At 42.0% G+C, this 25,655-nt stretch overlaps 1 protein-coding gene and 1 long non-coding RNA gene across 2 annotated transcripts in view; one reads left to right on the top strand and one right to left on the bottom strand.

Moving 5' to 3' along the window:
• Positions 1-3,639, bottom strand: part of TNFSF8 (TNF superfamily member 8) — a 28,246-nt gene extending 24,607 nt beyond the window's left edge. Inside the window, exon 1 of the mRNA XM_047068498.1 lies at positions 3,163-3,639. Within this exon, the coding sequence (XP_046924454.1) occupies positions 3,163-3,357 (195 nt within the window). The 5' untranslated portion in view covers positions 3,358-3,639. The remainder of the gene's footprint in view (positions 1-3,162) is intronic.
• Positions 3,640-4,990: 1,351 nt separating this feature from the next.
• The window catches only part of LOC124526608 (uncharacterized), a 28,896-nt gene continuing 8,231 nt past the window's right edge, over positions 4,991-25,655 (top strand). The window contains exon 1 of the long non-coding RNA XR_006965702.1: positions 4,991-5,209. This is a non-coding gene — a long non-coding RNA (uncharacterized LOC124526608). The remainder of the gene's footprint in view (positions 5,210-25,655) is intronic.

A 25,655-nucleotide genomic window follows, 5' to 3' on the forward strand; every position in this document is an offset into this window, starting at 1 on the left:
AGAATACTATGTGACTCTCCCAAAGAATGAGACAGACTTTCACGTATTGGCATGGAATGATCTCCAGATAGACTGTCAAGTCAGTAAAACAAAGTGCAAAATCATAAGTCTACTATAATGACATGTGCATTTACAGATGCATGTATTTTTGGAAGGACATGGAAGAGTCTGTTAATGGTGATGATCTCATGAAAGAGGGATTGGTGGTTGGGTGGGAAGGGTGTGAGTGAGTTTTAATTTCTTTTCCATTATGTACTGTTTACTTTTCTTAAGCCATAGGAATATAATATTTTAAAATAAATATACTGGCCTAAAGATAGATTAAGAAAAGCCACCACAGGGACTTTAAAGACATTAGTAGATGGTACATTGCATAAGCAACACAAAAGCAGTAATTTTATTGGCTTTGTTCAAGCTATATCCCCACTGCTTAGAACAATGTCCCACATACGGATGATGCCCAATAAATATTTGAGACTGAAACCTAAGTTCCTTCTTTGTCTCTCCCAAGGACTTTGACCTTGGAGTTATTTGATCTTCAGTCCAAATCTCAAGGCAATCTTTGTTGGTTTTCCTACACTCCCTGTGTTTTCCCTTCTCCAGTACTTTGTTCATGCTATTCCATTGGCCAGGAGTGCCCTCTCATCCCCATCCACTTCCCCACAAGCTTTAAATATCTTAAGCCAGTCTGGAACTCCAATCTCCAATTACGTTTTTCTTAAACCTGGGAAAACACTCTGTCTCCTTAACTTGTGGTGTCATGGAAACCCTATGTGGCTACCTTCCAACACTTATTATATACTATGACTTATCTTGTTTTAAATTTTGTCTGTTCATGTGCTTCTTACCTAGAACTGTGACTTCTTAGGCCAGTGAAACTATTTTCATGGTACTCCATCACTGCCCCCATCCATCCTCACACAGAGTGCTACATAGCCATCAACACATTCCATTTTTTGATATTTGGGATATAAGTTTAAGTTTCTTGGGTCTCTCCCATTGATTTCTTTACCAGAGGTCTCTGTTAGAATCTCTCTGTTTATCTAAGTCCTACCTTTCGTAAAGTCAGCCTGCATTCCCTCTTCCTACAAGAAGCCTTACTTGATAACTCAAGGGGATAACTCTTTCTAGCTCTTGCAATAGTTAATGCCTGAATAATTTATTGAAAATGATATGTGCAAAACATTTAACACTTAATGTCACAATTAGTCTTGCAAGCCTTAGCTTTTAAGCAAGTAACTGACATCTCCCAGGCTACAAAACTACAGCACACCAAACCATACAAATAAGATTGTGAAGTGAATCTTTTCACATCCTAATGTGAGGAGTTAAGTCAAGGAAATGGATACACAAGAAAATAAAGCTCCCAAGGGAAAAGCAGGAGCAAAGTTTCTTACTGCTTTTGTGGCTGGCTGCATTGGCAAAGAGAATGCTGTTCTCATTAAACAATCAAGCACAGTCTTGATTTTATCACTTTCTCAGGATGGCTTAGTTAAGACCTGTCTCCTTTCTGTTCCTGATTTTCCACATACACAAAAATGGGGCAGAAAGATCTACTCTAGTTCCTTCCTAGAAAGAATGGATTTGAATAAGGACCCTTCTAGAACTCTCTCCATCTTTATATATCACCATCACCTCCAATACCTACCTTCCTTCCTTCCTCCCTTCCCTTCCCTTCCCTTCCTTCCTTTTTCCCTCCTTACTTCCATTCATCCTTCCCTCCCTACTTTTTAACAGTTCTAGCTGCAACATTTAAGTAAAAACTTCTTAAAGGCCACCTCAATTTCTTTTCTTTTTTTTGGCCACTGCTATAAAATGATATACTTCTGGTTTACTTCAAGTTAGAATTACAGAAATTATATACCCTCTACCAAAAAAAATGCCCTAGACTATTTTCAAGAGTGTTATTCTTTAGCAGATATAGATGAGCCCATTCAAGGATGGGTTTCATAAATTGTAATATTTAAATCAAATGTTGGCAATTCTGTTTTCTGTCACCTTTATGGAGAGAGGAGCTTCAAAGCTTCATTTAAACTTGAAAGCTGATGACATTTGAGACACAGATACCAAAATCTTTTAAAGCTTAGTTCTTTTCATCAATCTATAAGTTATGGAACATTCAGTCTAAGACAATTAAAGGAAAACCGGAACAAATTCCACAGGACTGTAATGAAAAATGGGAGCTATGAAGGAAGGACCAGAAACAGTCCCACTTTGGCAAGGTGTGTAGAGAGATTAGGTTCTCAAATTATCAAAATTGACCTAAACTCTACTTCATTAAAAAAATTCATGAGCAACATATACCATCAATATGGTATTTTCTATAAAATGCGCACTGGCAGACTGTCTGTAAACACCGATTTCCTAAAATAAGAAGTGTCCTCCTTCATTTCTTCTGTTTTTACAACAAATCTTACCATTTCCTCCAAAGAAAGTCAATTTCTTGAGACAGTTTGCCTCTACAGTGGGTACCTATAATTGCTTGTAGTTTTAGTATTCTGAGCAGTTTCAGAGGGAACAGGTGTTAAGAACATTTCTACATTGTATTCCTCTGCTTTGTGTTTTTTGTGACATCCTAAGTTCTTCCAAGAAGTGCTCAGGAGCGAGCTTTGTCTTGTGGGATTTAATTAGCTCTGAGGAGCTAAGCCTGGTCTTCTGTCTTGCTCCTTCCCATATGCACCTTGGCTTCTGAAACTTAGCTCCTTGTTGAGAAAGCTCTTGGCAATGGAGGAGGCCCCAGAGATCTCTGGAACATTTGCACTGAGAATATAGAACCTTACAATCTGGCCAGAAGACCTTGACAACATGGTAACACGTTGTGCAGATCTGTTATCAGATTTCCTTATCACTTCCTTCTTTGATACGTCTCTGGCCCAGCAAAATTTAAATCTTAATTTCTTAATGCTAATAGCTCCTCTCTCTTTTTTTGGCCCATACGAGTCCGGAAAGTTTTGAGATGATGGCTGGACACATTTTCTCTTAAAAGCCAAATTATTTCTGAGAGTTTTAAGTTCCTGTTTCTTTTCACCCTCTTTCTACATGATAGATGTACTTTTCTTTTTTTCTTCTCAACTAATTTATTACTTTATCCTCAAGGCTCTCTCTCTGGGGAAAACCGAACATAAGTCAGAAAGGAAAGGGGATGAAGAGAAATCCACTTACCTTCTTCTGAACTACCAACACCATGATGGTTGCCACAGCAAAGACGAGACACAAAGCCAGCACGGTCGTGGTGAAATAGAAGTAACCACGACTCGTGGTTCCCAAGTGGCTGGCGACGGAGCCTTCTGGCACATGCATGGCTGTGTCTTGAGAAGGGGCCACTCGGTTGAGTGCTTGCTGAAGCCGTGGGTCCATTCTTATATAGTCTTCCCACAGCACACCCTATCTCTCCTCATCTCATTCGGTTCTGGGCCCATCTCTGTTCCAAGAAGGATTCTCCCCCTGCATCCTGGATCATGTGACTTGGAAAAAAACCTTCACCGGCTGCCACACGAAGAAACTCTTCTCTGGGGGCGTGAGGCGAAAGGCGGCAGCAAGGGTAGGGGAGAGGCTCATTTTTCATTGCCAGGGATGAATTTGAGTGCAGAGAAACTGTAGCTACAGAGAAGGTGGTTGATGTCAGAGGGCGAGTAGGAAAATGACGGTTTCCCTACTCCGGGGTGTGTGTGTGTGTGTGCACAAAGCAACTTCTGTTTCATTTAGACTCAGCCACAAAACGTCTTCCTGCTTGAGAAGCTGCACATTCTCTTCAGTGAGGCCTGCAGCTCAGAAGACCTCTGCAGAAAATGTGTCTCTGCTGGGCCTCGGAGAAGCTGGAGTCCTTGGACTGGAGTATAATGACTCCAAAGGGTTCAGTTTGATCCTATCAGCTTCTCCTGAAATCTGGAAATGCTGCCAGATATCTGGGAAGGAAGGACCCATAATAGTGGAGATTTATCCAAAGGGGACAAGTCCGTGGCAGCATGCAATGTGGGGACAAGTTCAAAGAGAGCAGGAATATAGAAACACTGATCTTTTAAACAAAAATTGCTGCTGACTGGATTGGGATGTGTCAAGCTTGCATATAAACCTGGGATTGAAAAAAAAATCACATAAAGGGGAAGGACTGGTGGTGAGGGTGGGGTTGGGGAAGTGCCCCGGTGCAGATGGTGGGGGGCGTGTTCTGGGTGCTGTGTGTGTGCGTGGCGCTGGGCGCTTGGTCTGTGCATGCCGCGCATGTGTGGTGTGCACATATGGTGTGTGGTGCACGTTTTGTGTGTGTGGTGTGTGATGTGTGGCGTATGTGTGCATGTGACTGCTACAGCTGAGCCTCTATCTACTATCTCAGGCACAGTGCTCTTGCTAGAAGTGCTCTGCACATTGCGTCACTCCGCCCTCACCTCTGCCCTCTGACGCAGCTACGATTTCCTTTTTACGGATGGGAAAACTGAGGATCAGAGAGCATGCAAACTGTCTCCACCGAAGTGGCAAATGTTGATCAGTGAGATCACCTGGGTGCAGGGCCATACTTGTATGGCCCACGCTAAAGCATTCAATCATCACTGTGCTTGAAGACAGAAAACTTGAGCCCTGGTCTCAGCCCTGCCCACTATTGACCTTGGGTCCTTGTGCAGGTCCTATGCCCCTCCCCTTCCCCCCCCCCCCCCATGCCTTGACATACACATCACATGAGATAGTCTAGGAAGGGAAATCCATGAATGGGGATAGACTTGGCAAAGGTGTTGGCCCATCCTGGTTAAACATTCCCAGTGGTCCCCTGGGGCTGAGTCTAGACTCCGGACCGCTATAATAGATTCTCTGGGGGACAGAGCTGTCACATCTGCAGTTACTAATGATCTCCATTTCAACACCCCATTTAAAATATGAATCACTGCATAGCTGGTGCCTCCAGATGTAGCTCTTTGAATACTTCATTCGGAAGTACCCAGTTCTCTGTAGCGCCCGCCCTCCCCTGCCTTTCTGCTCATTTTTGGCTGCAGTATATCTCTGAGAGCCAGCAGAAATCCCAGCTCCTCATAAGGAAACGTCTTGTATCCAAAGCCCAGCTTGGATTATTGCCACTGCCACAATTGCAGACTTGTGAGCAGAAAAACCCAGACTTCTGAGCATCACCTGAATTGGGTCAGGCTCTAGGGATTGGCCTGAATATTCCTCCCCCGTGAATCTATAAAATCACGGATCCTGGAGATAGAAGAGTCATCAAGAGGTAAATTATTTTCTTGGGCCAACTCGAATGGTATAAAGTATACCTCTTTTGCAATTGAGGAAGCTGATGACCCCTGGGCCCCAAGTCGGGCCTGGTTTTGGGAGAAGTGGGTGCACCTGTTCATCTGGTTTGGTCACTGAGGTAGGAATGAAGCAAGCCAGTGTCCTCAGGGTGCATGCCCAGCTGATCTGGTGAGACAGCTGTGTCCAGTGGTGGGCACGGGCAGCGAGCGGGTAGTGGGGGGCTCCATAACCTGCCAGGCACTGCTGAGAACAGAGCCCTCCCTTGGCTTGTCTTCAGTCTCTTTGATGAAAGTGGAAAACTTCTGATTATGGAATGAAAGCTGTAGGTGTTGAAAAATAAAAAAGCTGTGCTTGAAGTGCAGGTCTTCCTGAAGGCCCGTGGGGCTGAGAAGGGCAGCGGAAAAAAATGTTTGTCTTACAGTTACACGTTTTGCATATAGTACAATGTCCTGAGAGGGAAGGCTGACAAGGGGGAAAAAAATCATCCTTTGTTTTGACTCAGAACCTTCTGAGCAGTTGAGATTTTCAGATCCGTTTGCCTCTCCAGCAGCTTGTGAGCCCGATCTCACTGCTGTGCCTCTCCACCACACGCAAGCTTGCAACCTTCCCTGGTTCCCACACCGCTGGTCTCACCCCCTCTGGCTGCCCAGCTGCTCTAGACTCTAGCTGGGCCAACCTGGTGGTCTCATCCCTTGTGCTGCCTGGCTTCTCTCTCCTTTCCATTTGGCCACCCAATGTACAAATGGAAAGAGCTTTCATAGAGTTTCTTGCTGAGTGACTTTCAAATCCATTCTGGAAGCTAAACTGTACAGGGAGCATAGAAATGTAAGAAAGCAGAGCTATTCTGGCTGATGCAGGGGCAACAAGACTGGGGAGGAGGGCTGGGCCCAGCATGCTCATTTACCTTTTAGCCTGGGGTACCTCCAGGATGGAACAAAATTTGTGAACTTGTGATTTAGCTCAAAACCCTTATTCCTCAAATCAGGAAACTGAGGCAGAGAGGTGGAGATGAGCGAGGGGGTTCATACGGAGAGAGATAAAATCACGTGCTTGTTCTCATCCCCTCCCTGCTAATATTCCAACCAGCTTGCCAGGATCCTCCCCCTGCCGCTGCTTCAGATCCTTTTTGCCTCTGCCACCTGCCTCCACCTCCCAAGGAAGCCTGCCCAGGTCTCCCACTCTTGCCAACAACCTCTCTTCAGAATACTCCATGGTCCTGCCACACAACATTATATCCAATTATCTACTTGTTTTGACCTCTGCCAAGTGTGGGAACATGTGTGACTTTTGCATTTGGCATAATAAGACTCAGGGTTCTTGAGGGCAGTCTTCTCCAGATTCCTTGCCTCCCACCCTGCACAATTTGGTGTTGGACCTTTGTATGATCAACCCTCAGTCAATGCTTGTGTTGATATTGTGTTTATGGAAAGAGAAGGTTCTAGAAGTTTGGCTTATACAAAGGAATTGTGTGATGGCATATTTGTCTGTCACTTCTCAATGGTTCTGCATTTCCCTGTCCTTCTCCAGGGTTACTTGGCTGCCCATTAGCTTTTATGTTCCAGCATGGCCCCACGAGAGTCACCACCAGCCTCCTTTCAGCCTGTAGTTGGTTACTGAGGTGTGGCTGTAGCATCTGAGACTTAGTGGACAAACAGAACTAATCTCTCATCCCTTCAAGAAAGAACCGAATTTTGGAGAGATGAAGAGGAACCAGCTATAGGACTGCCCACCCCCACCCCGCCCCATCATTGTTTCCCTGTATAAAGAACTGTGATATCTCTATCATACAGACCCAAAGTGTGGTACCTTGGCCAACACTAGCGGAATTTGGTGGTGCAGATTACCCTAGACCTACTCAATCAGAAACTCAGTCTGGGGTCCAGAAATCTGTTTTAACAAGTATCCCAGGGAATTGAAATTCCTGAAACCATTTGGAAATCATTGGTTTAGGAAAATAATCTGTCTAAATTCTGGGAAGAGTCTATAAGGGATCATTGGGTCTAAGCTCTGGCCTTTGAGCAGATGGAGTCCTATCCCCATTATGCAGATGAGAAAACCAAGGCATAGAAAAGTTAGCGATCAGGGTCATGTCATTGGAGAATGTTGACATGAAGATTCATTTTTCTGTCTCTTGATTGAGTCCACTTTCTAAACTCAAATATGGCTGTAGGCTGTAAAAATACTATTGCAGACGGAAATATATTTGTAATATTTATCTAAAGTTATCTTGTGGTGATCACTGTATGTGGTAGAAAGAAATATTTTTTAAAACTATTAGTATATGTGAGAGAAGGGCAAACTCTTCCAGGGTATTTTCAAGCAATAAAACACGCAAGAAGGATCTTGTCCCATTAACCGGACAGCCCTCTGTTTTGCAGGGGTTAACATGAGTAGATTGGACATAGGTGTTGGCCAGAGTGACACTGCACTGAGAGAATCTAGTGACTGAAGATACGGTGAATGTGGAAGGATTAGGGTCACAGAAAACTACGGTCATGGGTCAAATCAGCCTGCTGCCTATTTTTATAAATAAAGTTTTACTGAAAAACGGTCATGCCCATTTGTTTATGTGTCCCTATAGCTGTGTTTGCATTACAATGGCAGAGTTGAATAGTTGCAACAGAGGCCTTATAGCCCACAAAATCTAAAATATTACTACTTAGCCCTTTCCTGAAAAAGTTTGCTGACCCCTGATTTAGAGTATTAAAATAAACTCAACTAAAGGCAGTATTACAAAAGAAGGGATTTGAAGAAAAGAACAGAAATGTGTTTCCTCAGACTCCTCCATAAAATCTGCACTTATGTTAATATTACTAACTCATGTTTTCACGTGAAAAGTTTCTTTCTTGGGATTCACTAATTGTAAAGCAGCTAGATACCCTCATTTGCGTGTGACCAAGTAGACTATTGGAGAGGGCACAGGAGCTGAAAGAGAGGCATGGCAGAAGAGATTTGGAAAATATGTAGACAGGTATACTTTCAGCATTGGGAATATGTGTGTGTGTTCATGGATGATATGTAATATCCATATATATGAATATATACATCACATGCATACACCCATGTTATTCCTGCCCACTTCAAAAAGGTTTTGAGGCAGGTTAAATGCACAGATGTATAAGAACTGAAGCCATTAAAACAAGGCAAAAGGTAGGAGCCAAGACGTAAAGTAAAGCAAAAGGAGTAAGAGATTAAGAAACCCAGGCAGATGACAGTTTTCAGCGGTTGAGCACAACATGTATACTTCAGAGCTTCTTGGTAACCAGGGCAAAGAAAAAAACACACTGGGTTGCATAACTCTCTTTGATCGTAAAAAGCAGATGAGTTCAAAAGGAAAAATGGACCTTTTACTGCTTGTATAGGTGCTTTGAAATATATAGCATATTCTGAAATGGCTGATGGTAATCTATGAATTTAATGCATGGCATCACAATGAATCAGGATAAGAGCCAATCTTAACAAGTGAAAATACTAGAATATTTTAAAAGAAACATAGTCTTATAATTTTCAGTGATGCAGAACTAGCAATAAACAAACACTAGGGCAGTGGAGAATTCAAGGCAAAAACAAAACAAAACAAAACAACAACAAAAAAGAACATCACTTTCCTGGCATCTAGGGGCTTCCAGGAGAGCTGAAGGACTAGAAGACTCCTAGGTTAGATGGTCCTTAAGAAATCTGTTGTCATCTAGAGAAGAGAGGAGAATCTGCATTTTTTTGCAAAGCTGGGAAAAGATATTTCCATATCAATAAAACATAGGTGAGGAGAGACAGGATGACTTATTCTATGGTGCATCACCCATTGGGCATTTGAGGGCACTACTATGAGCTAGGCAGTGTCCTACAGCATTGAACACCACACGTCATCCCGGACTTTGCGAGGCTTACAATCAGGAGAGTGAGATGGGCAATTAAATATGTAATTACAATACAATGTAATTGATATTAACACCAGATAATTCAGGGCATTCTGTGTGCATGGTGGGAAAACCCAAGCTCATCTATCATTCTCCAGGGAGGCTTCCTTGAGGTGACATATTTGATGTGTACATTAGTTTAATAAATAAATACCCACTCAAATTGTACTAGGTCATTTCACTCCCTTCCTCTTCCAGTTTAAAATCTTGCAGCATCCATCCTTGTCTGTGGAGTCCTGGTCACGTTTTCTTGCATGGCCTCCCTGGCCCTCTCCTAAGACTCATTTTTAGGCTCTGATCCCACCAAAAGCCTAGCTCCACTCCACATACACTGTTTATTCTGAACCCCTAGCTTACTAATCTCTTCCCTGACTCTGCTTTCATGCAGGCAGCATCCTCACCACTACATCAAATGCCCTTTCTTACATCTCTTGCTCTGGCAATTCAAAACATATTTTTTGAAGCTGCTGTTCAAATTTTGTCCCTTCTCTGAGCGCCCACCCCTGACTTTCAGAAAGAAATCTATCTCTCTTTGCTCCTTAGGATTTCAGAGCACACTTCTACCTCTTGTCAATAATGATGACAGTAATAGTTTTATGATTACACCCACCACCTACATTTTGTGAGCTCATATTGTGTGCCAAGCATGTTACATTCATAGTTTCACTTAATTTGTACAATTATCTCATGAGTGCTCTTATTCCCCTTTGGCAGATAAGACAACTAAGGCTTGGAGCTGCCAAATGGTTGTTCCAAGGTCGTATTGATATTGAGTGATGAGCTGGCATTCTGAGCCAGGGCTGCCTGACTGCAGAACAAATTGCTATAAGCACCATGAGATCCTATTGCCTGTATTCTAGGTAGCTACCTATAGCTCTGTCTCCCCACCTGCACTGTAATCACTTTGAGAACACAGCATGTCCCTGGAATAAATAAACAGCTTGCATGTGTCCACACCTAGCATGTTCCCGATAAAGGTTTAAGTTGTATATTTACCTAATAAATCCAATTCAAATACCTAACACTGCGAAAAACACCATTTGTTTTAAGACTCCGTGCCATTTTCCTAAATGAAGTCTAAATATGAGCTTGTTTCAGAGAAGAGATCCCAGGCCTGATCCTTTCCCTGATGCCTCCCCTCTTGCTGCCTTCCATTCTACAAACTCCTATCTCTTTCCCTACTCTGGTCCTTGCCCCTAAGTGTAAGGGCACACATATGTCTCAAAATAAAAGCAGATGGAACTGACACATAGATGTCTAAGGAAATTAGTATCTTCTTGGAAGAGTGACTGGAATATAATTGGTGGGCAAAGAAATCAACAAACAAAAGTTATTTGGAAAAAAAGGAGAAATAGAAAGAAGGGGGTAGGGGGGAGAAAGAGAAATTTGGAAACTTTTCAGAAGTTTAGGATCTGTTTCATTTGACGAGAAGAATGGCTCACTTCTGAGTTACTCAGACTTCTTTTATGTAGAATACAACCTCTATCCTCTGGTTGTGCTAGATTTATGGACTTGGTTGGGGGTTGAGGTTAACACTGAAAGATGTCCTAAAGTGTTGTTTCCTGATGTTAGCAAAATCAGGAAATGACCTTTTCTTTTCTCTTTAAAGTGGGCTAGCTTTTCTTTTCTTTTCTTTTTTTTTATTTCTAAGAAACTTGAAGCTCAATGGGTTCTGCTTTTGAAGTAAAAATTGATTTATTCCCCGAGTAAACCATCTCAAGTTGAACAGATGTGTTAGCTGTGCAGTGCCATGTATTTGCAGTTGTGAAGCAAAAAGCAGAGGAGAAAACATGTCAACCACAACAGAATGCACCAATTCACTTTTTGTGGCTGTTATCTTTACTGGGAAGGAGAACAAAAAAGTCCCAACATAACCTTGGCTTCTTAACATCAAACTTTCAGCTGTACAAAGAAAGGGGCTTATTGTTAGACTGAAAGAACAAAATGTGAGTGTCCGAAGAGAGATGATCAATGAGAGGGAACCCAAAAGGTGTTAACGAATGGAAAAATGTGTGGAGCACCTCAATGGGAAATGTACCCTCAGTGAAGATGTAGTGGAGTATGCATGGGTGGAGAAGGGCTCAGAGCATTGTCTTGGAAATAGAGGCCTGACTTCACATCTCTCCCGCCTCCTTCTACTCAAGCAAACATTTGCTGAGCACTCACTGTGAAGTAAATGCTTGAAACTTTTTGGAGGGGGTCTACTTGGCCCCCCATCTCATTTGTCATTGGCAATGGGACAGCAATCGTTTTCCCTTTCAGTGTGGTTAAAGGGTTGATATTGTTTAAACACCTTAGAATACCTCCTGGTGCATGGTGAGCACTCGGTTGACATTTGTCGAAGGGATCGGGACTCTTCCTTTTGTTGGCTTGAAGTGTTAGACACCAATCTAGATACATAAACCACTGAGTTTATCTAGGCAACCAAACTCCTCCTCCATCATCCTGGGTCAAATCATCAAAGACCTCATTCCCCCTTTGCATTCTCCGTCTCCCCTCCCAAGCTCTTTCCCTCCATCTTTGCTCATTTGTTCTTATTTTCACCTTCCTTCTTCTATTCCCTCCTGCAACTTCCCAGCTGCAATTTTGCTAAGCATATTTACTCTTTTTTTTTCATGTTATATATGTTTATGTTTGTCCCAAATTATTTACAATGAATATGTGTTGCTTTTGGTACAGAAGGGTACTAGAAACAACCTAGAATCTGTACGCAGAGGGGAGACCACAAGCAATATTGTGGGACAATACTGCACATATAATGTTGTTTTCTGTTTTAATATATGTAGTTTCCTATAGGTCATAGGAAAATCTATTATTTCCTTGTCTGAATATCATGTACTACCTTTCACTACCTCTTTCTAGGGAATGTGGACTATATAAGAATTAAAATTAAATTTCTCCCTCTGAAACCAGCCCACAGAGTGGTTGACACAGCCCTGTGTGCCCTTTTCTCCTTCCTCTGTGAAGTTGCTTTCTGGGATATCCCATTCTGTCCCTCACATCAGAAAATGTGAGTATAACTGACAAATAGCCGGACAAGCTGGAAACCCTCAATGGGAACTGAAAGAGCATAAGGTATCAGCCCAAGGAGCTCATCCTTCTGTTTGGTCAAACCTTAGAAGATGAGACCCCTGTCCTTAAGGGACTGGCACTCAGACATGGCATCTCAAAGCACTCTTGGCACTGAACTCCTGTTGTGAGATCCTGTCTTTGGTTTCCCTGTGAATGTCTCATAAAGGAGCGGGCTGAACAAAACTGGTTTCTACCCCTGAGGTCACATGGCTTTGCCTTTCTTTCCTCTTTCTCTTGCTTTAATGTGATAGCATTTTGGGGGGAGAGGAATTTGGAGGGGGTCTACTTGGCCCCCTGTCTCATTTGTCATTGGCAATGGGACAGCAATTGTTTTCCCTTTCAGTGTGGTTAAAGGGTTGATATTGTTTAAAACACCCTAGAACACCTGTTGTGAGTGTTTAAAATTAATACATTTAGAACATTGTGGAAGCTATTGTCTTGGCTGCATTGGGATTGAAGGCTAATTGATTAATTGTAAACTAAAATAGAAGGATCTAACCTCTCTTACTTGTAATCAGTAATTTTGTGATTACAAGCAAAAACTAGAAACAAAAAGAGGAAAATATGCATGGATATTGATTTGACCTGGGGATGAGTAAGAGTGGCAGAAATTAGCTTGTGTCCACTGTTATGCCCCTTCTGAGTGACCACCAGTTCTGATCCTGGGTTCATCTATTATACCACTCCCTCTTAACCTTCATGCCGAGGAATTGCCTGTGGATCTTGTGAAAATGTTGATTCTAATTCAGTAGGTCTGGGGTAGGGCTGATTGCATTTTTAACAAGTTCCAGGTCCTGCTGATGTTGTCTCTCTAAGGGCCATTATTTGCATAGAGTAGATAACCAAACCCACATGACTTCCCTTAGAAGGACACAGCAGAGGAAACACAGCAGGCCAAGACCATAGCACCAAGAGAGTTTCCTCAGTGGGCATCTTCATGGCAGTCTACGGTCTATTTTCCTTCTCCCCTCAACAACACAGGTGTCCTCATAATGAGACTATACCATTGGGTATAGGGGCCACTCTGTTTTAAAAGCCCCAAGTTCTGTTGGAACCAATATCTGTTTTCACAGCTTCCAAAGTCCCAAATCTATGGCTTTCCACCAGTTATTTAGGCACAGTTTGCCCCATCTAGAGGCTGTTTATCAATCAGAGGTCATTTTCCCCATTAGCCATGTCATCCCACCTTTATCAGGGGATACTGTTTTGAGATTAAACCGTAGTCATTTTCCCAAAGAGAAGGCAAAGGCATTTTGGTAAACCTTCACTCATACTTACCTATTTGTTTTTGTTTCTGAGCACATAAGATCACCATGAAGTCTACAGTGACTGTAGATAAGGTGGGCCATGTGACTAGTTTAAAGAAATAAAATATGATGAGGAGTTATGAGTTGGTGTATTTTTCTGAGCTCTTTCTAAGCTAATGAGTTGCGTGCAGGAGATCCAGGAAAGCACTCCAGGAAAGCGGTGTGGGGGATGGTAGAGTCTCAGCTTGGAGATGTCAGGTAAGAGTTGCTATATATTGTGTGTAATATATAACCAGCTTAACTTATAATTTATTGTCTAAACCAGGATGCCTTAGAGGCCAAAGGGACTCTTATATTAATAATTACACTGAACTACACTGGGAAAATGGGTCTAACTGGGCACTGTCCTAGCCCAAACCATATACATATGGTCATTCTAGGTATAATCCATTTTATCGCCCCAAAAATTCTTTAGTAAAACAGTGTGCTTTACCACCAGTTCCAGAGGTTGTGTATGTGTGGGAGAGAAGCATATATGAAGTACTGAGTCCAGTCAGTAGGTAATTTGAAAAATCAAGGACCATACATGATGATATATTCATGTCTCTGTATAATGGATGAAAAATTCAGATCCAGAGAGATGACTTTTCAATGTCATATTATAAGCTGATGTCAAACTCTTGGTTTCTTCATTTCCTTTTTTTTTTTTTTTCACTCTTCCTCTTTATATTAGTCAGGATACTACTAGGATAGGCAGCAGGAACACATTAGCCCTGAAATATCAGGGACTTAAGAAAACAAAAATGTATTTCTCATTTACATGAAGTCTATCAGGGAATGGGTAACCTTTATGGTCTCCAAATTGGCTATGGAGAGGGAAGAGAGTGTGGGAGACTGCACATGGAATATTCTATAGTTCATGCCTGGGAGTGGCTTATACCACAACTGCCTGAATTATATTGGCTAGAACTAGCCATATGACCCCAATCTAAGAACAGGGGTGGCTGGAAAATGCAGCGTTTCTGTGTGTCCAGGAAGAAGAAATAGTGTGGTAAACATAAGCATTTTCTTCATACACTCTCTTAGAACTAATCTTTAACAGTTGGCTCTAACAATTGTATGAGAAACTATATAAAGAAGATTGAGGGCCTCTTGATTGCAGCAGAGTACCACACCCTCCTGTCCTCCACAGGAGACTGTATTAGTCTGCTCAGACTGCTATAACAAAATACCATAGACAAGGCGGTTTAAACAGCCAACGTTTATTTCTTACAGCTCTGGAGGTTAAGAAGTCCAAGATAGGGTGCAACCACAGTTGGGTTCTGGTGAGAGTTCCCTTCCTGTATTGAAGAGGCTGCCTTCTTACTGTATCTCATGTAGCCAAGAGAAGGAAAGCAAGCTCTCTGGTCTCTTCTTATAAATGCACTAATCCCATCATGAGGATGCCACCCTCATGACCTCGTCTAAACCTCATTACCTGTCAAGGCCTCATTTCCAAAGACATTCACATTAGGGGTTGGGCATCAACATATGAATTTGGGGAAGAGATAAAAATTCAATCCATAACAGACACCTTGTGCCATTTTCTGCTTGTACTCAGGATGTTATATGATTGGAAGTATGGATACTTGGGTTCTGGTCCACCTGTGACTCTGGGAACTTGAATCTCTGGTCATTTGGCTTCTTGATACATCCATTCCCTCAAATACTTACTTTTAAAACTCTTGAAATAATGGATATGAAGGAAATGTGTGGAAAATTATGGTGATTATAGTGCCACAGTCAGAGAAGGAGATGATGTCCGTTCATCTCATTTAACTTGTATTTTGACCACTAAGGGTGAAACATTTTCCTAGAAACTAGAGATAGAGTGGAGACCAATACATTTGCTTGCTACATAAATTCTGTTTCTTTTTCTTCCTTCCTTTCTCTTTCTTTCTTTCTTTCTTTCTTTCTTTCTTTCTTTCTTTCTTCTTTTCTTTCTTTCTGCCTAGTCATGGACATATATATTCTTTTTATGATTATTTGAATCTCATCTAATTATGGGTTGTAATTAGGTAGCCAGTCACAGGAATGAGCATGATTGGGATACTCAACTTAATCTGGGGGACATAAAGTCTTCTTGAGCTAGTAACATTTGATAACAGATCTGAATATTAATTTGGGAGTAATTTCTAATGATAATGATGATTACATTTTTATCAAGATCATGGGGCGCCTGGCTGGTTTAGTTGGAGGAGCATGCGGCTCTTGATCTTGGGGTGGTTAATTTGAGCCCCACATTGAATGTAGAGATTACTAAAACAAGCAAACAAACAAGATCATACTATGTGCCAGGAGCTGTTTAATGTGTCTTATGTATACTATCTTAATTACATTATTATCCCGATGAGTCCTCATAACCACTCTATGATCTAGGTATAAATATTAGTCTATTTTTGCAGAATTAGTTGGAGAAAAGAGGGATGCATCTTCCAGTGAAAGGGAGCAGCAAACATGAAAGTCTTGTGGTTGGAGAGAACATGGCACATGACACATTTGAGGAACTGAAAGAAAGATGAAGTATTTGAAATCATACTGTGTAAAATGCCCTAAGGAAGAAGACTTTCTCCCTCCTCGACAAAGCGCGAATGTGTTGGGGGACAGAGGAGAGAAGCAAATGTAGACATTTGTGGTTGGGTGTGAAATTCAGCTTTCTATAAAATACACTTCCCATGTAATACAAACTTAAGTTGAATTTGATTTAAAAGTTTTGTATCTGTATTCCTCATAATATTACCACAAGAGCTCATAGAAATCTAGGCTTTTGGGAGATGCATGAAAACCTAAGACCAGGAGGAGAGAATGGAGGGTTTGCTAGCACTTTCCTTCTCTTGAAGCTATAAATTGGGTTTGGGAGCTGCCAAGGTTTTGCTGGAAATAGAGTTCAACAAGGAATGTTTGCACTTGAGCTTATTTAAATGTGCAGTGTGGACTAGAGTAGAGAACAATTCAGTATAACACAACGATAGCTTATCTAGTCTGGCTCAGAGTGTTTTCACAGCAGGTTAATAGGAAAGACTTTTTTTCTTCTCTTCTTAGAAAATGATCAACTTTTTTTTGAAGTTAGAGTTTGATTTTCTATGCTAGGCAGCATTTTGTTTTCATTGAATTGACTTTGATGTGAAATTTCCTGGCATTTCTTAATTCTGTAGAGGAGGTTTCTCCCTTTGAAACTGAGATGTGTACGTGTCTAATTACATGTATTACTATGTCTGACTGATCTGCATGTTCACACATTTACTAGCAAGTATTTATCCAGCACCTATGATAGGCTAGCTTCTGGGAATGCTGCAGTGAGCACATCAAATAAGACTCATGCCTTTCACCGCCATGGAACTTAAAATTTGAAAGTGCTTGTAGACGTTCAGCAAAAAGATACGAGGGTGAACGTTTTATTGAACACTAAGGAGAAGAAGAATAGGTTGCTATGAGGCAGAATAACAGGAGGGTCTACCTGGGAATGGCTGGTGTGCTTGGTAGCTTCTGTCATCCTTCTTCCCACACTTCTCCACCATACCTGGGAGGCTGCCCTGGCTGGGCTGCCTTCAAAGGGCTTCTCTACTCTCAGTTGAGAATTGGCCACTGGGACAGTGGGAGAAGCAGGAGGCTGGGGTATTTATGTCCTTCGTTCCTTTTCTATCAGATCTTGCTACTTAGTTGTGACCCTCAAGTGAAGACCACCAATTCTATAAGGTAGCCTTCTTCTTACACCTGCTGTCTCCCGGCTCTGGAACATGTTCCCTCCCCTTCTGCTTCAGGCCAAGGTGAGGTAATGGCTTGCTGCTGTTACTAGCCATGACTAACTGTGCTATCTCTTGGTGTCCCTTAACCCTGGCCATACCTTGGTATATAGGCTCTTTATTAACATTTCACCCACTTGGTATGTGACATTTGTTTCCTGCCAGGTACCTGACTAAAATATACTCAGGAGGGTCTTTTTGAGGATGTGGCTTTTATGTTGAAACCTGAAATGTCAGAAATTATGGACTGGAAAATTAATGGGAGGAAGTGGGTTTTAGAAAGAGGGAAGAACATGTATGAAGGCCCCAAGGCCAGAGAGAATTTTATGTGTTCAGGGGACATATGGGGGAGAGACATGTATGTAGGCACCAAGCAGAAGTGGTGCTGCATGAGCCTGGAAGAGTGAACAGGGACAAACATACCTGGCTTTATAGCTGCTGTTAGGGAGTTAGGGTTTCATCTGTGTGCAATGGAAGCCATTGATGCAGAAGGAGATTAGACAGGAGAGTGTCATGATCAAATTTGACCTATTTATCAATTAATTTGCTTAAGGCCATTAATTGACACTGTATGCCAGGACCTGTATGGGTTAAGGGGGAGGGAGAGGCAGAAATAGAGGCATATAAGGCATAGTCTTTCCATCAAGTAGCCTATTGGAAGAGTTAGGATATGGGTATATAGAATTTTAATATAAGGCATGATAGTAAGTAGTATAAGAAGCAGTATGAATGACAGACTGTTTTCAGTGGGGATGAATAGGGAAGACTTCCTGGAGGTTGTAGCACACAAGTGGCTTTAAAGGATAGATGATCTTACCTTTGATGGTGGAAGGCATTCCAGGGGAAGAGAACTGTATGAGGCAGTACTATTCAAAGTAGCTGGTCTGTGTACCAATGAGAGAAGCTTTGGCTTGAATGTAAATCAGCACATTGCTCCCTTCATCAAGACAGTCTTACACTGGGCTACCTGGCATTTGCACATGGGAGGTGGAGTTGCAAAGAAAGAGAAATTGGATGAAGTGGGATGCAGCCAGAAGGATGCAAATATCAGGGTAAGGAGCTGAAATTTTAGGCTGTGGGCAGTGGTGGCACATTAGACATTTTTGAGAAGAGTGGCAAGTTTAGAGCTGTGTTTAAATATGTAATTTAGGGGTGCCTGGGGGACTCAGTCAGTTAAGCATCTGACTTTTGATTTTGGCTCATGATCTCACAGTTTGTGAGTTTGAGCCCCATGTTGGGCCTTGTGCTGACAGTGTGGAGCCTGCTTGGGATTCTCTCTCTCCCTCTCTCTCTGCCCCTTCTCTGCTCTCTCTCTCTCTCTCTCTCTCTCTCAACATAAATAAATAAACTTAAAGAAAACTTGTTAAAAAAATAATGTAGCAGGACAGAGGTGGATAACCTAAATGGGAAAGTCTGAGGCAATGATCAGAAAATCACTGTGGAAGCCACTGTGGAGATTCAGTTTTCCCTCTTGTGGTTTTATCAGTTTAACAGGAGCTGTCTTATTTTTGAAATGATGGCTGTGGTCTAAATGTCTGCTATTCACCTGTTCCCTTTTCAGGCTAGTTCTCGATATGCTGAAACAAAGCCAGGGGTCTTCAATGAACTAAAACAGTAGTCTTGAGAACAAAAGTGAACGGCAGTCTGCTGACTTTTAGCTCACCGATGGGTCAGGGAGAGGGAGAGGGCTGTGTGATGTGCTTTGTGACCTGTGGGAATTTGGACAAATTAGGGAGTCGCACCACAGTTCACCCTCAGAGTAATTTCCAAGAATTATACAGAGATACTTGGATTATTAGCACTCTCTTTATTTGTAGGCAAAAGAGATCAGTCATTTTAATTAGCAAAGTTCCCAAACAAGATTTTGGAAGAAACAGGGCAGGGAGAGAGGGAAGCCCAAGCCCAAATCCCCGGGGGGGTTGTCTGGGAAGAGGGGCTCTCATGTACATATTTTTTGGGCAAACAGATTAGCTGACATCAAGCAAATAGCTCAGGGTGATTGTGTCCTTGAGGAGACTGGGTAGGAGTGTCAAAGAAAACCTTTCTAGTTGTTTATGGATTTTGTGGAAAACCTGATGAGCTTTCCTGTGGAACACACATGGCAGACTGGGTGACTGTGAGTACAGAGAGGCTCACTCAGGTGCTTCCAGGCAGGGGGAATAGTGTTTAGGAAAAAGCCCTGAGGTGGGAGGAGCATGGCATAATTGAGGATCTGTAAGATGGCTTTCACTGCTAGAACATAATAGGGAAGGGAGGCTTCTTTCCGCATCGAAGCCCCTCTGTGGGTCCTTGAGTCAACTGGCTGTGCCAACCACAGGCTGTTGCTGCATTGTCATTACCACGATCTGCATCATCACAGCTGCCATTTATGAAGCTCTCCTGTGGGTCAAGTGCAGCGGTAGGCACGTTCCATGCATCACCCCATAGGAACTTCCCAGCCACCCTGGGAGACTGGCATTGTCATCCCAGTTTTACCAAGGGAGATATTGAGACTCCCAGAATCCTGCAGCTTGCACAAGTCGCAGAAAGAGATTGGAAACCAGTTCCATCTCACTGCACAACCTCAGTCCTTATACCATACATATCATTTCTTGCCGTGGTCCTCTTCACCCTCAACTCCAGCACTCAGAAAAGTGCAAATTGATATTTGTGCAGCTGACTACTGATATGGTAATTGTTTTGCTCTGCAGATGCCAACTTTAGGGCATTGTCTCCCCACCAAAAGTGACACAAATAAGAAAAGAGAAGTCTTCAAAATAAAATACCTTGCTTCCTGAAACAGGAATCTAGACTTCACACAGATGGATTGGAATTGGGGTAAGCTATTGAATGAGTGGCGGATCCAAATGAATTGCCCCCAATGAACATTCAAAAACTACTTACTAAAGTAAGTCCATCACCTTTGAATGACATCACTTTGGCCATTGGGTGTCCGCCCAAAAATTCCCACGGACCCTGAGTCATGGCTTATGCATCCAAAATGTTTAAAAACAAATTCACCAATGTCCTTACTAACAAACACGTTCTTATACGTGGTGGGATATACACATATCTCTTCTCTGGTTGGTTGGGAAGGGTAAGTGTAAAAGCACAAATGTTTGAGTAAATAAATACATTTTGCTTTTTTATTTTAATTAAACCAGCAGTTCTGGTTTTCAGTAATTAAAATGTGGTCCCCTGAGGATCCCTGGAAACTTTTTAGGGTTCCCATGAAGTCAAAGCTATTTTCACAAATACCGAGATGTTTTTGGCCTCTTTCAAGCTCATTCACTCATGAGTGTTAAGTGGTGTTTTTGCAGAGGCTATATGACGTGGGATATCTGCAAAAGACTGAATGAAGAAGCAGATGTGATTTTCCAATGGTTTCTTACTAAGCCAGGCATGAAAAAGATTTGCAAAAGTGTAAAACCAACGCCACTCTTCTATTTTTTTTTGCAAATATAGTGTTTTGTTAAAAACAGAAATATCATGTATGTCAACATGTAATTTATTATTGGTATTTTTAAATGAATGAATAAGTCAAGTTTCTCAGTTTTCATTTCGAATAATATCTATTGATAAACCCATACCAACACAAGTTTTTTGAGGTTCTTGATTTCCAAAAGGCTAAGGAGCCTTGAGACCAAAATGACTGAGCATCACTGACTAAATTAATGTTTAGGACACATTATTAATTCAGTGCTGCCTCATCCCAGTCCAATAAAAATAATTTGTAATTAAGTCCTAGGAATTCCTACAAGAAAACATCAGCAGCAATAATGTGGAGACTTCCTGCTACTTCTAAAGAAAGTGGCAATCTGCAGAATCTTAACTGCTATTTCACAAAAATAATTACATCTGGGTATACCTTAACCCAAGCACATAAATTGTAAAATATAATCAGAACACATTTCCCCAAATATTAATTGCTATTTATTTAATTGAGGAAAAATCCTCTGGAATTTCCTCTAGGGGGGAAAAAAAGGAAATTCATTTCTGAGAATTTCACAATCTCAAGCTCTTGCCAACTTGTGTCTAGTAGCTTTTTTCCCTGAAGTCCTAAGGGAGGCCCTCACAAACCAAAAGTGGTGCAATCTGCATTGTGATCCCGATTCTGCCCTCGGTTTGCTGCCTCATGTTGGGGAAAATAATTTCTTTCCTTGGGGTCCATTTTCCTCATGAAGGTAGGGAGGGAGCATCTCTCAGGTCCTTCCTTGAAAGATCCAAGTCTGTTTGAGACATCTAGAACAGAATGATAAGGGAATGGAGAACAGGGCACTTAGGAAATCACTCAAGTGATGGCAAAGACCAAGATTTTGGATTTGGTGGAAGGGTGGCAAATGGGAGCTCAAAAAGAGATTGGAGGGAATTCTGCACCCAAAATTCCAGGGAAGATTAAGGGGGTGGAGTAGGTAGGTGTGGGAGCAAGAGTTTACTTGAGAAAGGCAGGTCACTTTCAAAACTGAGAGGGACATTAGGAGGTCCCCTTATTGCTTATAGAAGAATTTGAGATAGCATCTTGAAGGAAACAAATGCCATCTGGCTCTACTTTCTGATTGTACAGTAACTTCTTTCTTTGGGTCATGGATTTGAGTCTGGTTTTAGTGCAAAAATCATGAAAGGAAGAAATTTGCTGCAAATATTGGTCATTTTTTTTGTAAATCCACTGATGATGTTATCAGCCAGTGATTGAACAATGCCTTTGGGGTGCTTCATGGTGGTATCATGGTCTCCTTATTGCTGTCTTTCCTAGTTTGGTTCTGAATCCTTCTGTATCCACACTCTCAACTCCAGCCAGTTCCATCCACTTCCAGTTGTTTAAATCACTCTCAATGTTACTCCCAGCCCTTTGCACATGCTAGTCCTTCTATCTGGGAGGCCCTTTCACCTAAACTGGCTAGCTGACTAGCTTACAACCTAGTGTCTTCTGTAATTTTTGAGATTGTGTATTTTTGAAAGTTGTTACTTCATCAAATAATATGTATACACAGTTAAAAAAAAGTATTGAAATATTTATAATAGAAACAGCAGTGCCCTGCTTACCAATCCCTACTACTTTCGGTCCTGCTCACCAGACAAACCACTTTTTAGCTTTTTCATGATTTCTTATGGCATATGCCTCTGAATTTCCAGAAAATATGCTTATATTGTTAATCTCTTGATTTATCAATGTCAGACTTCTATTGACTTCCTGCTATAGTAGGATGACAAGTTTGACCTTTCGTACATCTCATTTGTCCTCTCCTTTTCCCTGAATATTTATATCATAATTTTTGGATGAATCAGAATCAGTGTGTATGTTTTTACAATCAAGCAAATGTTATTCACCACAGAGTCCAAGTACTATCTTAGCATCCTTTCTTTTCTTGTACAACTTTGTATGTCCTGAGTTTACAATGGCCTCTTTACCCCTAATCTGTGTGGGTTTTTTTTTCTTTCTAAACCTATTCTTATCCTTTTTATTTTTTGTTACCCATTCTATCAGATCAGTAATTTTTCCCTTTTATTTTTTTTAATTTTAAAAGTTTATTTATGTATTTTTTGAGAGAGAGCGTGCACAAATGAGGGAGGGGCAGAGAGAGAGAGGGAGACAGAGAATCCCAGGCAGGCTCTGTACTGTTAGTGGGGCTGGATCCCACGAGCCAAACCAAGAGATCATGACCTTTGCCAAAATCAAGAGTTTTGGTCACTTAACCAACTGAGCTACCCAGGTGCCCCCTTTTTTTCCCCTTTTAAACAGGGGTTGACAAAATCTTTTTGTAAAATATCACATAGTAAGAATTTTATACTTTTCAGTGCAGACAGTCTCTGTTGCAATTACTCAGCTCAGCTGTTACAGAGGGAACTCAGTCAAGGACAACATGTAATCTAGCTACTGACAGTATGTAAATGAATGGGCATGGCCATGTTCCAATTAATCTTTATTTACAGAAAACAATTGGCAAGTAGGATTGGTCCGTGGGTGCCTCTTTGCAAGCCCCTTGTTTTAAATGATAAAACACACCAGATATTAATGTGTGCTGTTTTTATTTTCCTACATCTCTTGTCCTAGAGCCCTCCACCCCGAGGCTGTCTGTACTGCTTGTTCTCTTTATGTCCTGCCCTGCTAGCATCCTGGGATTTCCCTTCATTGCTTTCTTGTTTTGGACCCCTTATTTCTTGGGTCTCTGCATCTTCCTCTTTTTGGTTTTATTCCTTTGCTTAGCTGGAGCACATTCTCAAGTAACTTCCTAAAAAAGAGAGTGTGTGGAAGGTAAATTTTCTGAGTCTTCCTAAGTCTGAAAATTTCCATATGCCCCATCCCTCGGTTTGTTGATCGTGGAATTAAGTCATGGGTTCTAGATTAAAAATTTCCCCAGAACTTTGGAGGCTTTCCAGCTTCTAGAATTTCTGGTAGATGACTGATTGCAATTCTGTTTATTTGTATATGTTTGTATGTGATATTCTTCTCTCTCCCAACCCTCCATCTAGGAATTTTTAGAATCATCTTTTTATCAGTGCATCTCATGGTGACATGCCATGGCATGTTCTGCTCTGTGCCTAATGTGCATGAGTCTGAAGCTTCTTACAACAATTTCTCCAGATACTATCTCTCCTGTCTTCTACCTGCAGGGCAGCCATCAGGTTCTGTAGGACCAAGGGGGAATCTAAGGTTCTTACTCTTCCTTTCTGTGCCCAGCCTCATGGGTAGCCTCATGTCTTGTCCCTTGTTTCTGTAGAGCATCAGGTCTCTGAGGGTCCCACTTTGCAGGTATTCAGCAAGGCACAGGACTGATTTTTGTAAGCATACATATCTCCAGGTTTTTATACTGAAGTTTTTTTTTTTCCATTCTGCTAAATCGATCATTGCTCATCTGTCTACATACCGTCTTCCAAAATTTCATTATAATTTGTTGTCCACTTACACCTTAAACATTTTTTTCATTTAACAAGAGGAAGGAAAACATGTAAATTCTGTGGTCAGTCTATCATGTTTAACCAGGAGTTCACAATTTGCCATTTGTCTGTCTACTCCACCACAAAGAGTCTGTGTCTGCTTATTCACTCACTATATTCCTAATGCCTGGCTCAAAGTGGGTATTCCACAAATACTTAGTGAATGGAATGAATGCATGCATATGGAGTGAATGATTTGACAGGAGCAGAGGCCTTAGGTGGGGGAGCCCTGGGAGATGATGCTGGAAGAAGCTGAGCCCAGATTATGAAGAGCCTTGAGGACCAGGCCAAAAAGTGTGTACTCTTTTCTTGGTCAGAAGGTCATTGATGGCTTTTCAATGGTGGTGGAGGTGGTGGAAGGGTATTTTGGTCAAGGTGATTTTTCTGGCTGTGGTGTAAGGGCTAGTGTGAAACGTGTGCCCAGGCAAGGAAATGAAATGCCATGAAGTGAGGAAGGAAGAGGTGTGTTGTAGAGCTATGGGAGAAGAACCAGCAGGATTTATGTTCTGATTCAACATGACTGGGGGTCCATGGGCAGAAAGAAAGAACAGGACAACGGATATTGGGAGGGGGGAGTAGATAACAGGGTTTCTTTTGTTCATATTTGAAGCATCAAAGGAAACCCCAGGTGAATGTGTTTAGCAGGTGGTTGACTATACCAGTAGAAAATGAAGACCTACATTAGGCAGTCATTCTCACAGAGAAGTCAAAGGATGGAGCCCCATGAAGGACTATTGTTGCTTGCTCTAAGGCACATAGATGGCGATAGATAGACCCAGAATTTGAAGTCAGATCTGTATCTAAATCCATAGCTCATCTTCAGCCTCAGATTGTACTAACTCTAAAACTTTGTCAAGAGGCAGAAGAGAACAGGCTTAGTTTTGGCCCTGGACAAGCTCACATTTAATGGGATACATGACTTCTCAAGAAGGAAGGTTCAAAATACAATCGGCAGCTGACAGGGTGTGAGAGATGAACACAGACACTGGGAGACGACCCATGGTCTGGGCAGGAGGGAGGCCTGGCAGCTTCAGCCAACTTGGCCATGGTCAGAGCTGAGGTCTCCTGCAGACCCCACCTGCTTTCATTCTGATGGCTTCCCCAAGAGCACTTTCTTTTCTTACACTTTCTACCCTTCCTGCTGTTTTGGTTCAAATCAGAGAAAACTATGGCCAAATAGCAATTCTCAGAACCCAAGTGGAGCTAACATCCTGCCTGGTTTCATCCTTTCTTGCTCAGCCCAGAGCAGCCTGGGAAAATCACAAGAAAATGGCCTCTGGAGATTTTCAGGGATGGCCAATGCAGGGAAGGACTCCTGGGTTCCTCTCCACATAGCCTCCGCTGGTAGCATGCCTTCGGGTTCGTGGCATGGGCTGAGAGAGGAAGAGGAAGCAGACGCCGTGAGAGTGGGGGTGTGGGCATGTAGGTTGTGAAACAGTATGAGAAACCTCCAGAGCCAGCAAAGAAAGTTTTGTTTCTGGAATTCGGAA

This window comes from Lynx rufus, unplaced genomic scaffold (assembly GCF_022079265.1).
Source record: "Lynx rufus isolate CCGP_SWC_20201006 ecotype Redwood Valley unplaced genomic scaffold, mLynRuf1.p SCAF_10, whole genome shotgun sequence".
NCBI lineage: Eukaryota > Metazoa > Chordata > Mammalia > Carnivora > Felidae > Lynx > Lynx rufus.